Source organism: Ranitomeya imitator, chromosome 3, assembly GCF_032444005.1.
Source record: "Ranitomeya imitator isolate aRanImi1 chromosome 3, aRanImi1.pri, whole genome shotgun sequence".
Taxonomy (NCBI): Eukaryota; Metazoa; Chordata; class Amphibia; order Anura; family Dendrobatidae; genus Ranitomeya; species Ranitomeya imitator.
The window spans coordinates 670,210,242-670,236,486 of NC_091284.1; the positions used below are offsets into that span (position 1 = coordinate 670,210,242).

The following is a 26,245-nucleotide window of genomic DNA, read 5'->3' on the forward strand; positions in this document are numbered from 1 at the left end:
TAGACTGAATGCCCCACTCAGACCTGCTGATGCCAGATACCCAGAGCAGTGACGAGACCTGACGCTGGATCCCAGGGAAGGTGAGTACAGCTCATTTTGTTTCTTTATAATGGCCTGCATCTGAGCATTAAGTTTTAATGACATTATTGGTAGTCCAACTACTGAGTCACTTCCAGTTCTCAACCATCCATAGCACTCATACATTGCCTCTGTCCCCAGTTATACAGCCCAATTAGTGCACCCTGACATCTCATTTTCAGTCTTGCAAAGGATAAAAAAAAATCCCCTGGTGCTAAAGCCTGGAGTTCACATTTGATGCCCACCAGGTGGTCTGTATTTTCGCCACAGTGGGGTGCTTAGTGCGGAAACCGTAGAGTTCTGCTAATTGGCAGGAGAAGGAGCCGGCACAATGTAGAAAGAAATTAAGTTCTCTCTAAAGCAATGTAAAAACTGCTCACCTTTCTTACTGTGTTAATTTACTAATTGAAAGTCATCTATCATGGCTTCATGAGCCTCTTACTCAGCTCCGTGGTTGCTCAAAGCTCAATAAGCTATTGGATATTACAGGCATGTGCTGAGTCAGACCTCATTCCGAGAACGTGTGACCAGAACAAGCCATGCTGCCGTTCTCGCACCACATGATTATATGACCTGTTATACTTCTTCCAGGAAAATCCTAATTACTACATTGGGGAACACCAATGTAAGACTTGCATCCAATACATGTAATGTAATAATTTGTCCTACATGTTTTTATCCTAGTATTTCTTCATATTAGTTAACCAAATGGTTTCCATATGTCAATAAATTATTATTTCTTAGGTATGTCTGCTATTTACATATACCGTACTCGATAATTACTGTTTTCTGTAGTAATGAGACTTTGAAGGGTTTTCTATTAGATAAAGACTTGTTGCTTGTGTCTAGTCTTGCAGCTCATTCACATGAATGGGTTGTGTTTATATACTAGATTCCGTTTTTTAATTTACGGTATTTTGTTGCATGAATCCAGAAACTGAGTTTGAGCACGTCACCATCTGTATAAATGGAAAGAAAGGAGGATGAGTCAATGGAAATTTATATGACTGGAAAGTGGGAAGGATGGGTCTATGGAGATTTACACGAATGAGAAGTAGGTAGGATGAGTCCATGGATGAGTCCATGGAGATCTGCACAGTGGAAGTAGGATAGGTCCATGGAGATGCACTATATGGACAACGGTGTTGGTGTTGGGAATCACATCCTAATCATTGAATTCAGGTTTTTCAGTCAATTCCATTGCCACAGGTGTATAAAACCCAGCCCTAGCCGTGCAATCTGCCTTTAAAAACAGTATTGAAAGAAAGGTTCTTTCTAAAGCATTTACTGAAATCTAAAGAGCTCACTGAAATTGAATGTGGTGCTTTACTAGGATGTCACCATTACAAGTCAGGTTGTGAAATGTCTCCCCCCAACCTCAAATATTCCACCACCAACTGTGAGTGAGATTATTGTAAACTGGAACCACGGCAATTCATCCACAGACAGACTACGTAAATTTAGAGAAGGATCACTGAGAGCTGAGGTGCATAAGTCCCCAACGCTATGCAGACTCAATAACTGCAGCGCTCCAAACCTCTTGTGGCATTATCTTCAGGACAAAAACGGTGCACTGGCATCATCATGGCATGGGTCTCCATGGCTGAGCAGCTGCATGCAAGCTTTACATCGCCAACTCAATACCAAGCATTGAGTGGAGTGGTATAAAGCACACGATTTCAGACAACAGAAAAACACAACGACAAGGCACAAATTAAATTTTGTTACATATATTCTCCAGAATGAGTAGAATATAACAGGTAATCTTGCATATCAAAACAGTACGGTTTGTACACTTATATTGCATCTATCACTGGTCAATTAAAATAAAGTCCATATTCTGAAGCTAGCTGCAAAGGGTTAATTGTATTTGTGGTATAAAGCACGTCACCACTGGACTCTGCAGCAGTAGAGATGTGTTCTGTGCAATGGCTAATCACACTTCTCTCCGGTAGTCTAATGGAAAAATCTGGTTTGGCAAATGCCAAGGGAAGAGCAAAAGCAAAGCGCCAGAACTGACACATCTAATATGATGCGCCTCTTCTAGGGTGGCTGCGGGCCGGTATTTTTAGACTGGGAAGGACTCAATAGTCAGGGACCTTCCCAGCCTGATAAGATCAACTCACAACTTTACCTTTGCTGGTGTCATAAAATAGATTTTATAAATTATTTATTTGGTTAAACAATCCTAAGAAACTGTAGAATAAACTCCGCATGAAAGGCACTTAAGGGTGACAGTTCATAATATGTAGGGAGTTGTGAAATTATATATCTGCAGGATATAATCCTATTTATTCTATCTGTCCATCCTATCTTTCTATTTATTATCTATATAGCTAATATTTTTCAATCATTTATTTATATCTTAAAATATGATTGCTTTAAGTTACATAGCGTATTATAGTTCATAAAAGATGATGTGAAAAATGCATTGCATACGCATGTCATACAGATGCTAGGCAAGAAAGAAAACGCACACTCGCATGACAAAACCATATGGATTCCTGTTGTGGGTTCTGTTTTTGGGCTCCCTCTGGTGGTTACTGATGGTACTGGGTGATTTGTGTTCTGCTGTCTCTGGTGTCCACCTGTTCTATTAGCATTTGGGAGTTTCCTATTTAACCAGGCTTTCTTGTCATTTCCCCGCCGGCTATCAAGGTTATCAGAGTGTTTTGTTACCTCAGCTTCTGGCTTCAGTAATCTTCAGGACAAGCTAAGTTTTTGATTTTCTTGTTCCACGTTTTGCTTTATTTTTGTCTTGTCCAGCTTGCATATAATTGTTTCTTTGCTGCTGGTTGCTCTAGTGGGCTGTAATTGCTCCTCATGTTCCATGAGTTGGAACATGAGTTCAAGTAATTACAGGATGGTTTTTTGAAGGGTTTTTTGCTGACCGCGCAGTTTACTTTTGTATCCTCTGCTATCTAGTTTTAGCGGGCCTCATTTTGCTGAATCTGTTTTCATACTGTGTATGTGCCTTCCTCTCATTTCACCGTCATTATATGTGGGGGGCTGCTATTTCTGTGGGGTGTTTCTCTGGAGGCAAGAGAGGTCTGTCTTTCTTCTAATAGGGGAAGTTAGATCTTCGGCTGGTGCGAGACGTCTAGGATCAACGTAGGCACGTTCCCCGGCTATTGTTATTTGTGTGTACAGGTTTAGGGTCGCGGTCAGCTCAGGTTCCATCACCCTAGAGCTCGTTGGTGCTTGTCCTTTTGTGATTCCCTGCCATTGGAATCATGACAGATTCCATTCTTCCGACTTTTCAGGATGAACATCAGAGCGATTTTTAATATATAGAAGTGAGTGAACCCTAAAGATGAGAAGTTTCATCTGCAGCCCAGCAAACGCGTACGTCAAAACTAACCAACTTTGGGTGAATTGCAATGAAAGAGTTAACTGTAAGGATGAAGGAAGATGAAAAAACATCATCAAGCTTCGAGCCAAATGGCAGCCGCAGTGTATGGAACAAGAATTAATACTATTATAATCTGACTTCTTTCCAAATGTTTTTCAAATTTAAATTCAGCCTTGTCACAGCCCCAAAAACTTCAATGCAGTCTCCATAAATATACTGAGTACGTTCTGCAGAATATGGTATCTTCTGAAATGATCTGGTGTCCTTCATTGTCCTTTTTTTCTCCTTTCTGTGCTTGTAGGTGACTGATATGATGCAGAAAGCTCTCTTTGACTTTATGAAGCACAGATTTGATGGCAGGTGAGATCAAAATGATATGGGGGTGAATTTGACATCATGTCTAGTGGGCATCTAATTGGCTTTATGTTGCTATGTTTGTGGACGACTGACTGATTATCTATTTCTAAAATGGGTGCTGATGAGGGCTTCCTATCTTTCCAAACGAAGGCTAAAAAGGCTGTACATATGGAATGGTCAGGCAAGAATATATAGATTTTGGTATTGTATCACTACGCTCAGCAGTCTCAGTTTACACATGGACTCGGTAAACCTATCCTGTGTTAGTTTGTTGGAAAACCCCTTGGGGAGGTAATAAATCATTAGCTAGCTGAAATACGGCAAGAATACCACAAATTTTGGGTGGTTACGGCATTCATGTCATTTGTATCTTTGATATGCATAGCACTTTATAGAAGTTGATGAGTAGACCTCTAAAGGATCTGCATACTGTATTTTTGCATATTTTCAGAATCTCCATTACTAGAGTCACAGCCGACTTGTCTCTAGCCAAGCGTTCTGTACTCAATAATCCAGGCAGGAGAGCCATCATTGAACGATCAAGCACCCGCTCCAGCATCGGTGAGAACAGCATTTTCTTATTTTAGAAATTATTTAACAACCAAAAAGATTTAAGGGTGACCAAAATAGAATATAGGTTTACTCAGCCATGTTTTACCGACAGGTTGCCAATCACTTCAGTACAATAGCGAGAATTTGAGATGTATTGATGCTGTGTGAAATTTGCTCTAAATACTTATTAGGCAGGAACAAAGTCTGTTTCCCAAATGACCTCCTGGAAGTAATTATTAGTAGATGCCAGGATATAGGTGAAGGAGCAGAAGATGGCATTGCAATCAGAGTCTACGCTTCTGGCTTAAAAACAAAACGTAAAGCTAAAATCCAGTAGATTGGGTTTTGGGACCAAAGTAAGGGTATGTGCACACTATGTCTTTTTCTAAAGTAACCCGCTGGAAAAAAGCGTTCCATAAATGTTTAAAATATCAAACATATACACAGCAATGTAAAAATGACTTGCTGTGCAAATGCTTTGTCTTTTTAATTTTTGCCTTTTTTATCTTCTATTAAAAGAAGTGACCTGACTATTCTTTACACAAATCACCGACAACTAGATATATTTGACTAGAGCATCCACAAAATTCAGAGAAAAAGCCACCTCATAAAATCAGTGTTAATTAGATTTGCCTTTAATGAGTCCACTTAATGGTCCAATCACACAAAAAGTAGTAAAAAAAACGGATAAGTAAAACTTTAGGCAAAAAAATAGCAAAGAAAAATTGGTAATGAGCCAACAACAATATGAATATAACTAAGATAGCTTTATTACTTAAAAACAATGTAGGTCAAACATCAATACAGTAGTACTAAAAGACGTCAGATGCAACAGGAGAGGACACGTAGTAAAGCATGAACTAATGCATAAGATAAAATACAAGGATAGTGATGCATTAACAAAGGAAAATATCATCAAAATTTATATACAAGTGTATATAACACCATCTCCGATCCATGTTTCGGTGCAATGCCTTTCCTCCTGTCCTTTTTTTCAGCTGTTCCTCTTAATGTTTTACTTTTTACACTTTCTTAATCAAAAGTTTGTACTTTTGTCATTTTTAAATATTTATGACTGCTTGTCTGTAAAACATCAATAGGAATCAACAGTTTAAATTGAGAAAAAAAGGATCAATTTAAATGTAAAATCAAACAACCCTGATTCACAGAATACAATAATTTAGATTCATATTCTCATCTCATCTCCACGCATTCCCCCTTCATTGGCAGAAGCTTCTTTAGGAGAATCAATGAGGTGCACAAGCAATCCAGGCAGAAGAATTCAATCAGCTGTTTCAAACACGCTCAAACATGGTCTCTTAGGTGGATACATGGATGTCCATACTCTATAAATCTTCAGTTATGTGGTAATTTCTATGTATGTTCAATATTCTGGTATACAGCTGAAGTACAAAGTGAAATCGAGAGGATATTTGAGTTGGCCAAGACACTCCAACTAGTTATCCTGGATGCGGACACAATCAACCATCCTGCTCAACTGAGCAAAACTTCCCTGGCACCCATCATTGTGTATGTTAAAGTTTCATCACCTAAGGTGAGTCCTGGTGTCACCAAGCTTTCTTTACGATGCTCAAATGTTCATCTCATTCTTGGTCTCATAGACATAGACGGACTGCAGCAGAATTCATCTGGATAGGCTGCAGTGGTTCCCCAGGGCATTGATTTGGGCAGGAGCACTCCTGTAAACTGATCTCTACCAGCTCTTAGAGATCAATCATTGAGTGGTCTACAGCACCAAAACTACGAAGCAGACAACAGGACTTCTCTAGGCTTCCTCTGGTTCTACCAAGAGTGATATCTGATTTAATCTCAATGATTTTATGTTATTAGAGACAGAGAGGTGGACAAGCATGAAGGGTACCATTTTTTCAGAGAGCTGAATTTTATAAAGGCATTGTGGCGGACAGTAATGGGGGGCACTCTCTGCTGCCTGTATCTATTTGAAGAAACAAGTGTCCATCTTTTCAGGAAATAGTTGGAAAACCTCTATTTTGGGACCTAATCCTGTTTTTGGTAATCAATATATTGAGGGAAAACAATCTGAACACTCTCCCATGTAAAGTACCTACAGTATAGATAGATTTAATGCTATTGTCACATAAGAATATTTTCTCTCATCCAAGAAAATCGGAGTGTGATCATAAAGTCCAGTAAGAGACCACACTTGCTTCATCTACAAAAAAGCCTTTTATTCCAATAAAGTTAATATCAGGAACAATTCACACAGCAGTACTCCAGGAGTCATGGAGGGAAACCATAAAAAGATAAGGCAACGCGTTTCTGACCTTTGTGGTCCTTAATCTCTGCACTTGGTGGTCTGATTTTTTTGATGGCCCACTGATTTGTATGGCCGGGTACAATCTGATTTCCAGATGCAAATCATGCATGCTGCAGTTTATCCAACATGTGCACAGCCCCATAGAATAGAATAACACTGGTCCAACTGTGAGACGATGTTTTGTCGGATCGTACTTAAACCGAAAATATGGTCATCTACACAAGCTCTAAGATAGATAAATATGAGGCAGGTAGATATGAGATGGTTTGATTCACTATAGATAGATACTATATACAGTTCAGACCAAAAGTTTGGACACACCTTCTCATTTAAAGATTTTTCTGTATTTTCACGAGTATGAAAATTGTAAATTCAGACTGAAGGCATCAAAACTATGAATTAACACATGTGGAATTATATACTTCACAAAAGAATGTGAAACAACTGAAAATATGTCTTATATTCTAGGTTCTTCAAAGTAGCCACCTATTGCTTTGATGACTGCTTTGCACACTCTTGGCATTCTCTTGATGAGCTTCAAGATGTAGTCACCGAAATGATCTTCCAACAATCTTGAAGGAGTTCCCAGAGATGCTTAGCACTTGTTGGCCCTTTTGCCTTCACTCTGCGGTCCAGCTCACCCCAAACCATCTTGATTGGGTTCAGGTCTGGTGACTGTGGAGACCAGGTCATCTGGCGTAGCACCCCATCACTCTCCCTCTTGATCAAATAGCCCTTACACAGCCTGGAGGTGTGTTTTGGGTCATTGTCCTATTGAAAATAAATGATGGTCCAACTAAACGCAAACCGGATGGAATAGTATGCCGCTGCAAGATGCTGTGGTAGCCATGCTGGTTCAGTATGCCTTCAATTTTTAACAAATCTCCAACAGTGTCACCAGCAAAGCACCCCCACACCATCACACCTCCTCCTCCATGCTTCACGGTGGGAACCAGGCATGTAGAGTCCATCCGTTCACCTTTTCTGCGTTGAACAAAGACACGGTGGTTGGAACCAAAGATCTCAAATTTGGGCTCATCAGACCAAACCACAGATTTCCACTGGTCTAATGTCCATTCCTTGTGTTCTTTAGCCCAAACAAGTCTCTTCTGCTTGTTGCCTGTCCTTAGCAGTGGTTTCCTAGCAGATATTTGACCATGAAGGCCTGCTGCACAAAGTCTCATCTTAACAGTTGTTGTAGAGATCTGGTCTCTAATCTGAGCTGCTATTAACCTGTGATTTCTAAGGCTGGTGACTCAGATAAACTTATCCTCAGAAGCAGAGGTGACTCTTGGTCTTCCTTTCCGGGGGCGTTCCTCATGTGAGCCAGTGTCCTTTGCAGCTCTTGATGGTTTTTGCAACTGCACTTGGGGACACTTTCAAAGTTTTCCCAATTTTTCGGACTGACTGACCTTAATTTCTTAAAGTAATAATGGCCACTCGGTTTTCTTTACTTAGCTGCTTTTTTCTTGCCATAATACAAATTCTAACAGTCTATTCAGTAGGACTATCAGCTGTTTATCCACCAGACTTCTGCTCAACACAACTGATGGTCCCAACCCCATTTATAAGGCAAGAAATCCCACTTATTAAACCTGACAGGGCACACCTGTGAAGTGAAAACCATTCCCGGTGACTACCTCTTGAAGCTCATCAAGAGAATGCAAAGACAGTGCAAAGCAGTCATCAAAGCAAAAGGTGGCTACTTTGAAGAACCTAGAATATAAGACATAATTTCAGTTGTTTCACACTTTTTTGTTAAGTGTATAATTCCACATGTGTCAATTCATAGTTTTGATGCCTTCGGTGTGAATGTACAATTTTCATAGTCATGAAAATACAGAAAAATCTTTAAATGAGAAGGTGTGTCCAAACTTTGGTCTGTACTGTATATGTATCCCCTTTCTATTATACTGTAATATACAGAGTTTTTAGAGAGTCATTAGACTGTCCATGTATCCATATTGTAAAGATACAAATATGTATTTTATGGGTCTCCTATTCACAATGACATTTTGCTCATTAGGTAATCAATCCTGAGCTGTAAATAATGTGTCTAATAATATGCAATAGTGAGAGCTCTTCTTTAGGGTCAGCAGCCAAATTAAAGATAGGTTTATAGCTTTCGTGTTAGTGAAGCATCTTCCAGAGTGGAGAAAAAGATGTCCAGATTCGGTTTGTCTTTTGTACATGAGAATGGCACAAAGCCGATGCATTTACTAGTGTGTCAGACAAAGCATTGTGTCTTCAGTAACTCCTGCTTGTTTTCTAGGTGCTGCAGCGACTGATAAAATCCAGGGGAAAATCTCAAGTTAAACACCTCAATGTCCAGATGCTAGCAGCTGACAAACTGATACAGTGCCCACCGGTAAGAGAGCCGGAGTCATGCCAAAATATTGCTTATATCCCCAGCCTAGAACAAATGCAATGTGCATTACAATGGAAAGATTGATGGGGGATGTGCACTGGTATCAGGCGGGCACCAAAACCCCAGAGGAATATTCTGTAGAAACCTAATAATTCTTAGAAATGGACTCTCAATTCTAAATATTTTTAGAAATCTTTAGACACTAAGGGCTCGATCACACTGCCGCATAATAATACGGTTTAGTGCTAACACTCGGCTCAGTGTTATTCTATGGGGCACGGCAGATCATCGGCATGAGAAAACAATTGCAGCATGCTATGAGTGGCTCTGATGTTCGGATTACGCACACACACTCAAGTCTATGGGTGCATTTAAAACATCATAATGCACTCGGATGTCATCAGAGTGCAGTCTAATGTATGCTCACAGAGACTATAGAGAAGATGGAAAATTAAGTTCTCCGTCTTCTCTGCATTTGTGCTGGGATTCTCTCATGCCAGATAATTGGATCACACTAAGATGAGTATCATTAGCATAATTGGCCCGATTCTCTCACAAGAAAGAATATACGCCAGTGTGAGCATACCCTTATAGTGTACAGTTATATGAAAAAGTTTGGGCACCCCTATTAATCTTAAGCTTAATGTTTTATAAAAAATTGTTGTTTTTTTTTGCAACAGCTATTTCAGTTTCATATATCTAATAACTGTTGGACACAGTAATGTTTCTGCCTTGAAATGAGGTTTATTGTACTAACAGAAAATGTGCAATCTGTATTCAAACAAAATTTGACAGATGCATAAGTATGGGCACCCTTATCATTTTCTTGTTTTAAATACTCCTACCTACTTTTTACTGACTTACTAAAGCACTTTTTTTGGTTTTCTAACCTCATTGAGCTTTGAACTTCATAGCCAGGTGTATGCAATCATCAGAAAAGCTACTTAAAGTGGCCACTTGCAAGTTGTTCTCCTGTTTGAATCTCCTCTGAAGAGTGGCATCATGGGCTCCTCAAAACAACTGTCTAATGATCTGAAAACAAAGATAATTCAACATAGTTGTTCACGGGAAGGATACAAAAAGCTGTCTCAGAGATTTAACCTTTCAATTTCCACTGTGAGGAACATAGTAAGGAAATGGAAGAACACAGGTACAGTTCTTGTTAAGGCCAGAAGTGACAGGCCAAGAAAAACATCAGAAAGGCAGAGAAGAAGAATGGTGAGATCAGTCAAGGACAATCCTCAGACCACCTCCAGGGAGCTGCAGCATCAACTTGCTGCAGATGGTGTCACTGTGCATCGGTCAACTATACAACGCACTTTGCACAAGTAGAAGCTGTATGGGAGAGTGATGTGAAAGAAGCCGTTTCTGCAAGCACGCCACAAACAGAGTCGGCTGAGTTATACAAAAGCACATTTGGAGAATCCAATTTCTTTTTGGAAGAAGGTCCTGTGGACTGATGAAACCAAGATTGAGTTGTTTGGTCATACAAAAAGGCATTATGCATGGTGGCCAAAAAACACAGCATTCCAAGAAAAACACTTGCTACCCACAGTAAAATTTGGTGGAGGTTCCATCATGCTTTGGGGCTGTGTGGCCAATGCCGGCACCGGGAATCTTGTTAAAATTGAGGGACGCATGGATTCCTCTCAGTATCAGCAGATTCTTGACAATAATGTTCGTGAATCAGTGACAAAGTTGAAGTTACGCAGGGGATGGATCTTTCAGAAAGACAATGATCCAAAACACTGCTCCAAATCTCCTCAGGCATTCATGCAGAGGAATAATTACACTGTTCTGGAATGGCCATCCCAGTCCCCAGACCTGAATATCATTTAACATCTGTGGGATCATTTGAAGAGGGCTGTCCATGCTCGGCGACCATCAAACTTAACTGAACTGGAATTGTTTTGTAAAGTGGAATGGTCAAAAATACCTTCATCCAGGATCCAGGAAATCATTAAAAGCTACAGGAAGGGAATAGAAGCTGTTATTTTTGCAAAAGGAGGATCTACTAAATATTAATGTCACTTTTCTGGTGGGGTGCCCATACTTATGCACTTGTCAAATTTTGTTTGAATGCAGATTGCACATTTTCTGTTAATACAATAAACCTCATTTCAAGGCAGAAACATTACTGTGTCCAACAGTTATTAGATATATGAAACTGAAATAGCTGTTGCAAAAAAAAACAATTTTTATAAAACATTAAGATTAATAGGGGTGCCCAAACTTTTTCATATAACTGTATATGTATCTGCTCTATACTTATTATGCCAGTGGGTATGAAAGGAACTGACACACCGGCTCATTTCAATTGCCAAGCTAGCCCCCTTCTAGGTCTGTGACTAAGCTCTGAGAGAGAAGTGGGCTAGTTTAGTGACTAAAATGAGCAAGCCAGCCCCTTTTCCACCAAGAACTAGGCACGTGCCCACAGGGAGGACAACAATAAGACATGGGTTGGGGGAGCACATAAAAAAAGTATGCTAGTGATTTGCAATATATAATATTTTAAACCTCATGGAACATATTTTTATTGTGCTGAGCAACCCCCTTATTATTGAAGGGTGAAGAATAACCCATGTCTTATTATTATAGTCTGTTTTGCTGCATGTTGTTGTGTTAAACAGAAAATATATGCTTTATTGTCACCTAAACTGAATGCATTCTGAAAGATAAAGCAACAAATGCTGCAGGCTGAGAGTCCTACTTCTTGCTGCATCGTCACTACTTTATGTTGTTTTTTTTTTTTTCAAAATGTTTTAATGGCTTTGCGCTCAATAGTTTTCATGATTTTCTTCTTGACCTACATATCTGGTTTTGTTGTATTGTCAAGGGATCCCGACCTATCTCTTTCATCTACAGTCATGGCCAAAAGTATTGACACCCCTGCAATTCTGTCAGATAATACTCAGTTTCTTCCTGAAAATGATTGCAATCACAAATTCTTTGGTATTATTATCTTCATTTAATTTGTCTTAAATGAAAAAAACACAAAAGAGATTGAAGCAAAAAGCAAAACATTGATCATTTCACACAAAACTCCGAAAATGGGCCAGACAAAAGTATTGGCACCCTCAGCCTAATACTTGGTTGCACAACCTTTAGCCAAAATAACTGCGACCAACCACTTCCGGTAACCATCAATGAGTTTCTTACAATGCTCTGCTGGAATTTTAGACCATTCTTCTTTGGCAAACTGCTCCAGGTCCCTGATATTTGAAGGGTGCCTTCTCCAAACTGCCATTTTTAGATCTCTCCACAGGTGTTCTATGGGATTCTGGTCTGGACTCATTGCTGGACAGCTTAGAAGTCTCCCGTGCTTTCTCTCAAACCATTTTCTAGTGCACAGTCGCTCAGCAAGCAGTCGTATCAGCGCCATGAGGGCATAATAACTCCTTTCAAAAGATGCTGGTAATGCCAAAATGGAGAGGGTCAGCTCTTTTAGCCCTGTTACTCAGGATCAGCTCCCTTGGTCCTACTACCCAGGGACAGCGCTCTTAGCTTTACTATCCAGGGACAGCTATCTTAGCCCTACTACCCAGGGACAGCGCTCTTAGCCCTACTACTCAGGGACAGCTCTCTTAGCCTTGCTATCCAGGGACAGCTCTCTTAGCCCTACTACCCAGGGACAGCTCTCTTAGCCCTACTACCCAGGGACAGCTCTCTTAGCCGTACTACCCAGGGACAGCTCTCTTAGCCCTACTACCCAGGGACAGCTCTTTAAGCTCTACTACCCAGGGACAGCTCTCTTAGCCCTTCTACCCAGGGACAGCTCTTTAAGCTCTACTACCCAGGGACAGCTCTTTAAGCTCTACTACCCAGGGACAGCTCTCTTAGCCCTACTACCCAGGGACAGCTCTCTTAGTCCTACTACCCAGGGACAGCTCTCTTAGCCCTACTACACAGTGACAGCGCTCTTAGCCCTACTACCCAGGGACAGCTCTTTTAGCCTTACTACCCAGGGACAGCTCTCTTAGCCCTACTACCCAGGGACAGCTCTCTTAGCCTTACTACCCAGAGACAACTCTCTTAGCCCTACTACCCAGGGACAGCTCTCTTAGCCCTACTACACAGTGACAGCGCTCTTAGCCCTACTACCCAGGGACAGCTCTTTTAGCCTTACTACCCAGGGACAGCTCTCTTAGCCTTACTACCGAGAGACAACTCTCTTAGCCCTACTACCCAGGGACAGCTCTCTTAGCCCTACTACACAGTGACAGCGCTCTTAGCCCTACTACGCAGGGACAGCTCTTTTAGCCCTACTACCCAGGGACAGCTCTATTATACCCCTACTACCTAGAGACAGACCCGTTATAGTCCCTGGTCAGTCCATGCATTGCAGTCTGTGCTCGTATCACGTTGCAAGGACGTCTACATGAGCGATTACAATTACAAGTGGTCCTTTGAAGGCAACAATAATGTGGATGTGGCCCTCTGTGAAAATGAGTTTCACACCCCTGACCTAACCTAAGGACTGGTCATTCACTTCAGAAGATTGGATGACCCCTTTAAATCTTATTCTGGGAATGAGGATGAGATAATTGATTTTTGACATATAGCGCAAGCTCCTGGTGAAGAACAGAATCTTTCATTACACCGGTGGCAAAGGGATGGGTGGATCTCCTATCCAATTATCTATATTTTTCATATTGTCCAGCATAAATATTCTGTTTCACATATGAGCTTAGAGTATTATTCTTTTGCTGGTTAGATATGGTTGATACCATGAAATACATTATAATAGGTATATCCTGCTTATATTTATCAACCCTGACATTTTAAAATTGCAAATGAAAAGTAGTGTATGATGAAGAACGCGGCCAAATATTAGGTAGCAATAAGGGTTAGTAGAAATCTTCTGAATTTAAACAATCTCCATTCATATTTCCTTTTATCAAATACTCATAAGTATCTACTTTTTTGGCCTCCTCTTTCAGTTTGAGTGCTCCATGTTGGAGGGTTGTCTGAGGCAAACAATGTCTTTATTTTAAGTTTAATAAAATTTTTGTGTCACAAGTCACTACTCAAAGGCAAGCAGTGAGGCTGGGTAGTCAAGAGATCCAGAGTCAGATACCAAGAGGGCTTGTCATAAACAAAGGGGTAAGGCAAAGGCATGGTCAAGTCACAGTTCGAGGTCAGAATTCCAGAAAGGTAGTCAATCAAGACAAATGGGCAAAGCAAACGGATGGTCAAAGGCAAGGTCCAAGGTCAGGCAACAAAGATCAAATTTAGGAACACAGAGAACAGAGCAAGCGCAAACCACGAGATCTACGCTACATCTGGCTCTAATTGGAGGCAAAGAGCTAGCTAAATAGCCAGATAATCACTCGAATAGGAGATACATGGAGGGAGCCCCAGCACGCCCTGACTCTAATTGGAGAGCTGAATTGTCACTCAAGATAGAACGGCTGAACTGCCATTTTGTGTCATTTGTACACTTCAATTCATTGGTATTTATCATCGGATGATACCAATGTATATTAAATGACTATTATTTTCTTGTTTTAGGAATTGTTTGATGTGATATTGGACGAGAATCAGCTAGAAGATGCTTGTGAGCACCTTGCAGAGTACATGGAAGTGTATTGGAGAGCCACACATCACCCACTGCACCCACACACTGGCCAAAATCTCATGACTCCTCCTACTGCCATTCCTGGCCTACAGGTACAGTGACGATCATACATTTGTGTATAATTGTGTATATGATCAGTCATGCTCAGATTCCAAAAATCATATAAATCTTTAGAAATCTTAATTATCTCCTGACCTTTATGATTTATTGCCTGTTGAATAATTGACTTGTTTTTTATATGTCTATAACCTACTCAACAGAACCAGCAAATTATTTCGGATCGAGCCAGCGAGCACTCCCCATTAGAGCGAGACAGCCTAATGCAGTCAGACGAAGCCAGTGAAACATCCCGCAAAACCTGGACAGCCTCTTCCCAGAGAAGCTCCCACCACATGGAGGATGAATACTCCGATGCCTATCAGGACCTGTATCAGCCTCACAGGCATCATAACAGTGGACTGCACAACACTAATGGCCATGACTCCCAAGATCGTCTTCTGGATCGAGACTCTGAGCAAAACCACAATGACAGGAACTGGCAACGCAATCGTCCTTGGCCCAAGGACAGTTACTGAGTGGGGTCTCTCTGCACACACCTGTTAAAAACACATCCACACACTATTCCTGCATGGCAGTGCATGCCATGAGGCACAGCCACTAAGTGTAAATTCCAGGGTAGCGACAAGAGTCAAGAATGCACTATGGAAAAAAGCACCCTGCTTCTGATCTGTCATTTGCTTGGTATCTTCTGCCTGCAAAATGTAATGGCAGGAGGGCTGTAAAAATGTAGTTGTACATTTGCAGGACCTGGCTGCAATGTAATACTGCAAAAAGCAGAGCCAAGATACAAAACACGTCCTTGGAGTTTACAGGCAGAGGCAGTAATATGCTGGAATCTGAGAACCAATCTTAATAGCCACTAAATCGATTAATATTTCAGATCTTCTCCTGCTGGCCTTATTGCATTACTTGTAAAGAATTTTCTAAACACAGTAGCACCTGAACCAGTGGCATCCAAATGTTTACTTGTAGAGGGCCACATACATATTACAGAAGTGTGGGCCCATAATACTCAGAGATCATCACAAGCTAAGGTCTGTGGAGACCATCCCAGATGGTGTGGGCTAGAAAAAAAGCCTTTAAGGGCTGCATCCAGCTCGCAGATCAACTGCTTAACTACCCTGACCTACAGAGTTCATAAATCCAAAAAGTTTACAGGCCAGGTCATGCAAAATCTGTATGGACAGTAAGTTTTCAGAAGTAGTCTGTGAAGAGATGGGATCCTCACCTCTCCTCACAGGCCAATCGGAAAAATCATGGGGCAAAGTACTTGTCCCCCGTTACAGGTCTCGGTCAGGTATTGTGTTGTGTTGCCATAAAATACTGCCCTTCAGGTATAATTGTCGCCCTCAGATCTTGTTTACAACAGATATGCTTCAGCAAACATTTTATATCTATAAAAACAGGTTAAGTTTCGTAGCCAGATAGTACTTTAACAAGAAAACACAAGTTTAATATTTTCAAAGGAGAGGTAACTCCATTTATAAAACACAGCTTGCCTTAGAAGGAGTCTGATCTTAAAGGGAAAAATTGTATTCCAGATGCCTTCATGGCTGGAAATTCATAAACATATAAGTCTACCTTGACCGTACTAACGATTTCAGTCTGCACTCTTAGTACTTATTTAGGAAGGAAGCAAACACTCACACTTCACTCATCTGCAGGCCTGTGGATATCAACATTTACACATAAGACACTACATAAAGGAGTTCATTAGTGAAGGCACAGTGTTACTGCTGGATGTATTGCGATCCATGAGACTGAAGCTCTTCGCACTCTTCAATGGACATGTACTTTCAAGAAACCTGATAAGATTAATATACAGGATATTAGGCATTCAGATAAATGTGGAGGCAAGGGTGAGGCCTAAATAACAGGGTACCAGTAGTGGTCAATAGTATGCAATATTAAGTTGCAGTTGGTGCGGTGGACATTTGGAGCCTGATTCATAAAGGAGTTTTCACCACAATTCTAGTGTAAAACACCTTCAAAATGTTGGCGCCTCTCTTTTTCGAAGTTGCTTAAATATGTTGCGCTATTACAATTTTACAACCATCCCAGCCAGCTACACCCCTATTGTTGTAACCTGTTAATGAATTAGGCTGATCTTACTCCAGTGGTCCCATTCATTAAGACTGGCGGGCATAATGTCATGCCATTACATCATGTTTCCTGGAGCTGTCCAGCATTGAAATGGGATGGAATACCAGAGAGTAACGAAGGTTCCTCTTTCCAGTCATAGCCTATGAGGGTCAACTTGTTGTATTTCATATACAAATCTGATCTACTATGACGGTAACTACTGACAATCATTTGGTCTGTTCATTTTTGAAAATACTTTTTGATCATATTTATTGGTACCTTAATGCTGTTTTCATTGTTACACCCCACTGTCCCCTATTGATAGTGAAGCCCCCCCCCCCCAGCACATTAGACAAAAGTCTTCCAAACACAGTGATGTCAACAATATAGGCCAGCCTTCTGATGTGTATGGGGTCATCCCCGACTCTCCTTCAACAAATGATCTCTGGGAGAGAAGGATCTGCAGTTGGAAAGTCAACGCTCAATCCTTTTATTTCCTGGAGAGATAAGCCATTGGCAGAGGAGTCTGGCAGCAATGCTCTTCTCTCCCCCACCCAAAACACATATACACTCCACTGAGCTGAGCACTCATGTATATGAGGGATCTTATGAGTATGACCAGCTTTACCTTAGCCATATAGAAGGCAGAATCCAGAGACTTAAAGAAAGCTTTAGAACTAACTTTTAGATAGTATCGCTAGATAACATGGCACAGAGATAAGGTATAGAGGGCATGAGATTTCTATCAATTCAAAAACTCATTGTGGGAACTTAAACTTTATTGGTAAAATTTTCATTTTATGTTTTTTTTTTAAATTATAGCTTCATAGTTTTTAATGAAGGCGTTAGACATAAAAGGGTTCTGCACCTTCTCCTACCTATCAGTCCATGAAAAACGAACAGCACATGGATGGCATGCAAATGCTGTCAGATTTTTTCAGTGACCTCTAGACACATGTTGCCAACTTTGATCTGACACTGTGGGCTATATCAGACATGTCTCCGTGATATTGCACCCACCAATTGGTCCGAAAAAAAAATCGGACACGTGAATTGTCCCATAGACTAAGCTACACACGAGTGCCATCCATAAAAAAGAAAAAGGATAGCCCTCGTATGTGAAAAACTGACATCTGAATATGAGGCCCCGTGTCCCATTTTCTTATAGTCTAGCTAATCTTTGCATTCCCCAAATGTAAATGTAAGTGCAGCCACCCTAGTTCCACTTTTGGGCATCTATAAAATCGTATTCAGCATGACCATAGACAGGCGATCTGATGTTCTGCAGTTCCTAGCGGAACCGAAATCTGCACAGATCATAAATATTAGGAAGCTGATTTAACAGGTTATAGGCTTGATATGATTCCTGCACAAGCCATATTTAATCACCTAAACTCAAGCTAATTGTTGTAGGAAAATATTGAAAATGGCCCGTTACATTTCTGAAGCATCATGACTAGTGATCATATCTGTCCTGTATAATATACATAAGAGATGCCGCAGTTGCTCACCACGCATTCCCATTCTTCTCATTTTGCCGCCAGACCATTGCCCAAAATGTTGGTAAATTAATGTATTATGAAATTCTGTATATGATGGCCTAGGGTTGAATAATCTAGTTAATTTATGTAGACCCCATTGGCCTTCAACAGCTTCTCGCCATGCCCAATCTCAAATTTTGATGGGAACGAGGGGCTGCACAACCCATTTAAGGGAAACCACAAAAAATGCTATTAACCTGCAGATTTGGGGTTAATCTGCATATTAATAGTGTTATTAACCTGCTCGGTGCCTGCACGTAGCCAAACGCTGCAGGGAGAAAATGAACTTTGTTCCCCCCAGCAGTGTTCAGATTTTAGTCACCAGGGCGGTATGACGGTACTCTTAAGTATGGATTTTTAAGAGTATCTAGCCCCTTATAGTACACAAATAATAAGAAATGTAGTGTCTGTCCATACCTGAATTCTGATAATTAGGGAAAGTAGTTCTGATCAGATATCAAATCGATGCACTGTGTACTTAGAAAAAGAGCTTCATCCGCTGGCATAATATGGGGAAATAGCACCCTCATAATAACTGTAGGTAACAATACTGTAAAATACATTCCCAGGGACCCTATTCCAGAAGAGCCATACAGGATACACTCCTTCTTTATAAAGTTACTATAGAATTCCATTATTAAGAATAGTTTACACCAGTTCACCTGTTTAATGGAAAAGACAAAGGGCATTTGTGCACGCAAGCCTTAATGAAGGCTGTGCCTAATTTGTTAAGATGTGCACACTACTTAAAGAATTAAGCACATTTTACAGAATTAGGCAAAATTTAAAACGATCTTGTGTCTCCTCTAGAAATGTTACTCCGGTTGGGGATTGGAGTACATTTCTGGCCTCAGTTATCCCCCTAAAATGCCGTAACGTTTGATGAATTTCCTGTTGGATGTTGTCAAAGCTGTCCGAGACTGGCGTAAAAACATCAAAAGTTGCTACATTTTTGTGCAACTTTGAGTTGCACCAACTTTTACATGATTTCAAGGTGTTTTACGTAGACACCTTGATGAATCAGGCTCCAAAAATAGTTCTAGTAAATAAGGTTCTGATATTTTATAAGGCACAGTAGAATAGGGTAGTAAAGATATTTAGGTCTTTACTTTTTCTCCACCATACAACTCATACATGTCCCTTTTATACTCCCGTTCATGAGATGCTCATTATATGGTAGACGTACCCTAAACTGTGAACATTGAAACCTCCTGGCTGTGCCTCTACTGACACGCTGCCAAAATATATACTAACCGAAGACAGGGTATGTAGAAGAAGATAGTGTTTGGCTATGGTTAGGTATCTATGGCTTCATTGCAGGAATGGACTTTCTTATATCAGTAACCTAAAGCTGATGTTCCCTATTAGAAAATCTGGTGATAACCTTATGAATAAAATTTATACTAATATAATTTGTGCATATTTATAGCAGAGAAACATCGTATGTGAACAAACCAGCTCAGTCATAAGATAACCAGACACGGTCAACTTTAAGTAACAATTTTACTCAAGTAAAGAATAGGAAACCTGTTCTCTTTTCTTAAAATCTAGGGCTAGTACAACTGTGGGCTAGTAATACAAGTGTGTCTGTTTATTGGTCCTTATTAGGGTTGGTACTTTATAACTAGAACAATACACAGTAAATTAAGAATGACACCCAGCATGAACTTGCATATCAAGAGTTTGTGAGCTTTAATTCAGGCATAAAGAATAGTAATGAGCGAATGTGCTTGGATAAGGTGTTATCTGACCAAGTGTCTTCGGTGTGCTCGAATAATATGTTCAAGTCCCCGCAGACGCATGTCTCATGGCTGTTTGACAGCCGCAAAACATGCAGGGATTGGCCAACATCCATGAGACATGCAGCCGCAGGGACTAGAACATAACATTCGAGCATGCCGCAATCACTCGGTTAGCTCCCGAGCGTGTGGATAACACCTTATCGGAGCACATTCTCTCATCACTAATAAAGAACTAGCATCAATGATTTGAAGGATTATTCCCATCTCGGACGTTTGACATATCTCCAAGATAGTTGTGGATCTGGCACTTGCACTTATCTTGAACTGGGTTCCCCGACCCCTATCTTGTACCTGCTGTCAGAGGAGAGGAGGCTGCACATGCCTATCTCTATCCATTAACTTCTACGGGAGTTCCCCAAAGTAGTTAGACAAGCTGAACCTCATTCTTATGAAAGGAGTGGGTTTGACATTGCACCTCTTCCACTAGACATCTCTGGCCTATTAAGTGCTATAAATGTCAGCGATGGGAATACCTCTTTAAACTTTTATGTTCATTTCAGATCATTTTTAGAGTTTTCACATAGAATCAATCCACAAATTGAGTAGTTTTATAATTTCACTAATTTACTAACTGATCCCAAGTCAAATCCTGCGTCATAGGTCTCTGCTGAAATCATCCAGCATGCATCGCCTGCTCGGTCGATTAGCATTTTATCACCTTTGCATTAGACATTATTTAATACAGCGAAAACTATTCCATTACAATTATTGGAAATCAACAAAGCTCTGATTGGTGTCTGTCAAAAAGATAGTTGAATTTCCAATTTTGTAATTGGTTTTAATACCGGATCACTATAAATAATGAGGTGTATTCACAAAGATAAAGAAAATCAAATCTTCTTCATACATATGTCCTGATGCCATAATTTCATGCATTCATTCCATAAATGTGCACTAATATTCTACATGACACTCCTTTGTTAGTTTCCAGATTAGACATGAAAATATTAAAAAAAAAAAAAAAAACATCCAAAATAACCAAATTCCTATTGAAGTATAAAGAAATAATGAAAATAGTATCATGAGAACAAGCTAATGTCCATGCAAGTAATCCAATGGACAGGACAGTCTTCCTGAGTCTGGGCATTAGACACGCACTAGGGTAGAGGGTCTAGTGGGAGATTTTCTAGGCGATGTATGTAGCTCCGCTAATTTCCTGTCCTTTCATGCGTCAGTTCCATATTCTGTAGAAACTCTTGTAGCCTTAGGGCCTCTCGGCCGATATACATCTCTGCTTCCATCTAACAATTCACTGACGTCAAGCAGATGGTTCACGTCACCTTTGTCATTTTCTTCCTTCCATCCCCTCGGCAGCTCCTGCTCTTGATTACATTATGGCTTAATATTTTCGCTATGACTATGAACAGCCCTCATGACGCGCATCACCGAATACTAGCTATAAAAAAAAAAACAGGTTTTGGAACCCAGTGTTTTAGTGCAGGGTTAACTCCGTAATGAAAATCAACCTACTGCTGCTATACAGACTACTCTGTATAATATCATATCTATTACTGGAGCATCCGCTCACCATGCTGGATCAATCAGGAGTGCTATTAAGGTGCAGGAATTGTGCAAAAACTGTATTTTTTCCATTGTCAAAGCATGTTTAATTTGTACAGTAATGTTTCTTTCTGTCCATGTACCACTGGCAGAGCACTGTGCACCGTAGCATAGAACAAATGACTCATTTACTCTTGAAAAGCATTGGAAGAGACATGTAATTAAAGTGAACCCAACCCCTATCTATAGAAGAGGCCGCCATTTTGTTTGCTTACACCCGTAAGGTTGAAGGGCTTGTGTCTCCGCTCTGTATTCACTCTTCCTCTTGAATCCAATGCTATTTGTTCCCCTCCAAAATGTATTAATAAAACAGGATGAGATCAGAGAGTACATGGCATAACGGCTGCCAAACCCCTAAGCTGGACTGCTAAGCCATTAGTCTGCTTGCTATGGGAGCACTAGGAAGCACATACGGTCTTTTATATGGGGTTGCCATGCACTGTTTCCATAGCTATCAGTTTGGGCCTGGTTTCTAGGCCTTTAATATAGGTGAGTAACTTGTTTAGGAATCCCATCTATTAATGGGGTTGTCAGTGGTAGTCCAATAGAGCTAGAATAACACACAAACCTGTAGACGGGAGTTGTGCTCTTTCTGGAAGAAAGCAACCATGTTTTTCTAATTCTGGACAACCCCTTTAATCAGGATGGAGAATGGTTACATACATTACCTAAACTGCCAATTCATTTAGATGGAAACTAATGTCATACTTTATTTCACCTGTGGGGGCAGTGTGAGGAAATTAATCACTTGTCAGATACCCCTACTGATTTTGTTGGGGGCCCAGAATTGTCCAAAGGGTCTTTAAAGGCAAAATTCTGTACATAAACTGTATTTTCCTCTATTTCCTGCTGCTGTGTTATATTATTCTGGATTGAAATTTCTAGATTAAATACGGAGCTGAGAACACAATCCCTACTGCAATGATGGACTGATGAGCGGCTCATCCCACAAAATGGCTGAATGTGGAGGTGGCTGGTTCACTTTAGATGTATCGTCTCCACCTCTGCCACTGTCTTTTCAGTCATTCCTTCTACCATTGTAGAACGCTATTCTTTGTATGGCATGTTTGAATGTTTTGATAAGTTTGCACATTACAAGATGGAAATAAATGTTGCACTTATATACCAGAGGTTGCACGTCAGATGCGTAAGCGTTGGCTGCAGAGAGCTTCAACTTTGATGTTTTATCTGTAAATAATGGATATCTGTATATATTGCTCTCTTTCCTTCTGTTCTCTCCCTCTCTTCTGCACTCCCTCTCCTGCTCTCTCCCTCTCTTCTGCTTTGCCTTCTGCTCTCTTCCTCTCTAATGGTCTCTTCTGCCTCTCCTGCTCTCTTCTGCTCTCCCTCTCCTGCTCTCCTGCTCTCTCCCTCTCTTCTGTCTTTTTTCCCCTCTGATGCTCTCTTCTGTCTCTCCTGCTCTCTTCTGCTCTCCCTCTACTACTCTCTCCCTCTTCTGCTCTCCCTCTCCAGCCCTCTCTCCTGCTCTATCCTTTGCTCTCCCTCTTCTCCCTCCCTCTTTTATGCTCACCCTCTTCTGAACTCTCCTTCTTCCCTGCTTTATCTCCCCTGCTCTTTCTAGCTCTTCTCATTTCCCTCTCTCCTGCTCCCTCTCTTCTGCTCTTTCACTCATTCTCTACTGTTCTCTCTCCCTCTCCTGTTCTCGCCCTCTTTTCTGCTTTCTTCCTATTTCACTCTCGCCCTCTCCTGCTCCCCCTCTTCTGCTCTTTCACTCGATCTCTATTGCTCTCTCCCTCTCTTCTGCTTTCTCCCTCAATCACTTTCCCTCGCCTGCTCTCTCCATCTCTGCTGCTCTCTCCCTCTCTTCTGATCTCTCTCGCCCGCTCTTTTACTCATTCTCTCCTGCTCCCTCTTTCACTTTCCCTCTCCTACTCTCCATCTCTGCTGCACTCTCCCTCTTTTTTCCTCTCTCCCGCTCTTTTTCCATTTTCTGAAACCATTTTTTCCACAATTCATTGTAAGACAGTCTTTCTGGTTTTGTAACCAGAAAAGAAAAACAAAATAGATAATGTTGTTAACATTATTTTTTTTAAAATATGGAAAAAATATTAGCCGGTATTCATGGTTTACAGTATAACTTCTTCTGTGCTTGATGGAATGTAAAAGATGATGGGCAAACCTAAAAATACAAGGTTGCCTCTGATAAGCCTTCTCACACAGTACCCTTTCTTTTCCCTCAGCAGTCTATTTTGGGCATGGATTTCAAAACGGGACAAACAAAACTTGCACATAGATGTGTCCATAATACAGGCACAGGTTTTTGTGTAAATACTATGACTGAAATTCCAAGACCCCAATGTTTACCTTTAGCAAAACTACACCACAACAAGGATGAATTTCGTATTAATTTCACCTTTTAAAGGGAACCTGTCACCACCAAAATTTAAGGTGAGCTAAGCCCACCAGCATCAGGGGCTTATCTACAGCATTCTGGAATGCTGTAGGTAAGCCCCTGATGTATCCTGACAGATGAGAAAAAGGTTAGATTATACTCACCTGGGCGGGTGGTCCAATCCGATGGGCGTCGCGGTCCGGTCCGGGGCCTCCCATCTTCTTACGATGACGTCTTCTTCTTGTCTTCACGCTGCGGCTCTGGCGCAGGCGTACTTTGTCTGCCCTGTTGAGGGCAGAGCAAAGTACTGCAGTGCGCAGGATTCGGGAAAGGTCAGAGAGGCCCGACGCCTGCGCACTGCAGTACTTTGCTCTTCCCTCAACAGGGCAAGCAAAGTACGCCTACGCCAGAGCTGCAGCGTGAAGACAAGAAGAGGACGTCATCTGATGAAGATAGGAGGCCCCGGACCACGACGCCCATCGGACCGGGAATGCCCCCGGGTGAGTATAATCTAACCTCTTTTTCTCATCTTTTAGGATACATCGGGGGCTTATCTACAGCATTCCAGAATGCTGTAGATAAGCCCCTGATGCTGGTGGGCTTAGCTCATCCTCCATTTGGGGGTGACAGGTTCCCTTTAAATGGGTTGTTCAGCATTAGAACATGACCATTTTTTCCCCCCAAAACCGTGCCTCACCTTTCTTTTGCAGGTTGTGTGCGGTGTTGCCCGCTCATCCCTTTTCACTTCCATGAACAGATGGAACACACTTTCTCGGGGAAAGCAAACATTCCTAATCAACTCAATTTAGGATAAAAAAGTGTTTGTTTGTTTGTTTTTTTAAATATAGCATCAGACTTGTCCACAGGTTGTGCAGAATTGCAGTTGCATCCTGTTCACTGGAGCTGCAATAATAAACCTAACCCATGGAGAGAAGTGGCCCTGTTGATGAAATTCTTCTTAATCCAGAGTAACTATCAGTTTAAATTTTATTTCATGAATTAATAGTCAGGGCTGCCACTATGAATTTCTGGGCCCCATACTGGCAAAATTTTTAGGACCCCCTTGAAATTCCGCCCAGGCTCCACCCTAGCCCCGCCTCCACCCCTCGAACCTTCCACAGTCCCACCACCCTCTCTTGGAAAAACTCAACTTGTACACCATGTCTTCACCAATCACACATTAACAGTACCCATCAGCAGATCACATACATAGCCAGCAGCTTTTGTTTTGGCCAAAAGATTTTTTAATCTATCACTATGACAAGGTAGACTCTTTTGGATGGACTCTACTGTAACTTATAAACATTTGTTAAAATATCCCGTAATGCCGGGTGCAAGTTCCCTAGAAAACAGTGCCCACATTTTGCCCCCTAGAAAGTAATATTGCCCTGTGTGCCCCTTAAATAGTCACAGTAACCTGAGTTCCCCTATATCAATAAGTGTCCACTTCACATTGAATAATGTCCCGAGTCTGGCCCCCTGTACAGCTTCCCTATACACATACACAGTATGATGCTCTCTAAGGCTATGTGCACACGATGCGGATTTAATGCGGATCTGCAGCGGATTTTCCCGCACAGAAACGCTGCAGATCCGCTCTGTGATTTACAGTACAATGTAAATCAATGGGAATAAAAAAAAGCTGTGCAGATGGTGCGGAAAAATCCGCGCGGAAACGCGGATTTAAAAGAAATGCATGTCACTTCTTTTGTGCGGATCTGCAGCGTTTCTGCACCCTTCCATTATAGAAATCCGCAGTGGTAAAAAACGCAGAAAATCTGCACAAAATCCGCATCAATTCCACATAAAAACCGCACAAAATCCGCGGCAAATCTGCACCTGCGGATACTGCCAGGAGAGGTGGATTTTGTGCAGGAAATTCTGCACCCCATTCCGCAACGTGTGCACATAGCCTTATACATACCATGATGCCTCCTCACTGTAATGCACCCCCACACAGTATACTGACCCCTTAGTAGCCCCCAAACTGTTTGATGGCTCCAGCACTGTATGATGGCCCCTTCACTGTAATAACCACACTGTTCGATGGCCCCCTCACTGTAATCCCCACACGTACAGTGTGCTCACTAGATGGCCTCCATATAGTATAATGCACCAGATAGTCCTCAATATAGTATAATGTACTCCCCATAATCAGACTCTATAGCACAAGGCAGCACCCATAGGCAGACAACTATAGCATGAGACAGCACCCCCATAGGCAGACCCTGTAGTATAAGACAGCACCCCATAGGCAGACTCT

At 41.2% G+C, this 26,245-nt stretch overlaps 1 protein-coding gene across 4 annotated transcripts in view; it reads left to right on the plus strand.

Annotated features, from left to right (window-relative positions):
- Positions 1-16,525, plus strand: part of CACNB3 (calcium voltage-gated channel auxiliary subunit beta 3) — a 236,927-nt gene extending 220,402 nt beyond the window's left edge. For all 4 annotated transcript variants that reach the window (XM_069758333.1, XM_069758334.1, XM_069758336.1 and 1 more), the window contains 6 exons: positions 3,732-3,790; positions 4,239-4,348; positions 5,743-5,894; positions 8,911-9,006; positions 14,518-14,676; positions 14,845-16,525. In XM_069758333.1, the coding sequence (XP_069614434.1) occupies positions 3,732-3,790; positions 4,239-4,348; positions 5,743-5,894; positions 8,911-9,006; positions 14,518-14,676; positions 14,845-15,159 (891 nt within the window). In that variant the 3' untranslated portion in view covers positions 15,160-16,525. The remainder of the gene's footprint in view (positions 1-3,731; positions 3,791-4,238; positions 4,349-5,742; positions 5,895-8,910; positions 9,007-14,517; positions 14,677-14,844) is intronic.
- Positions 16,526-26,245: the final 9,720 nt, after the last annotated feature.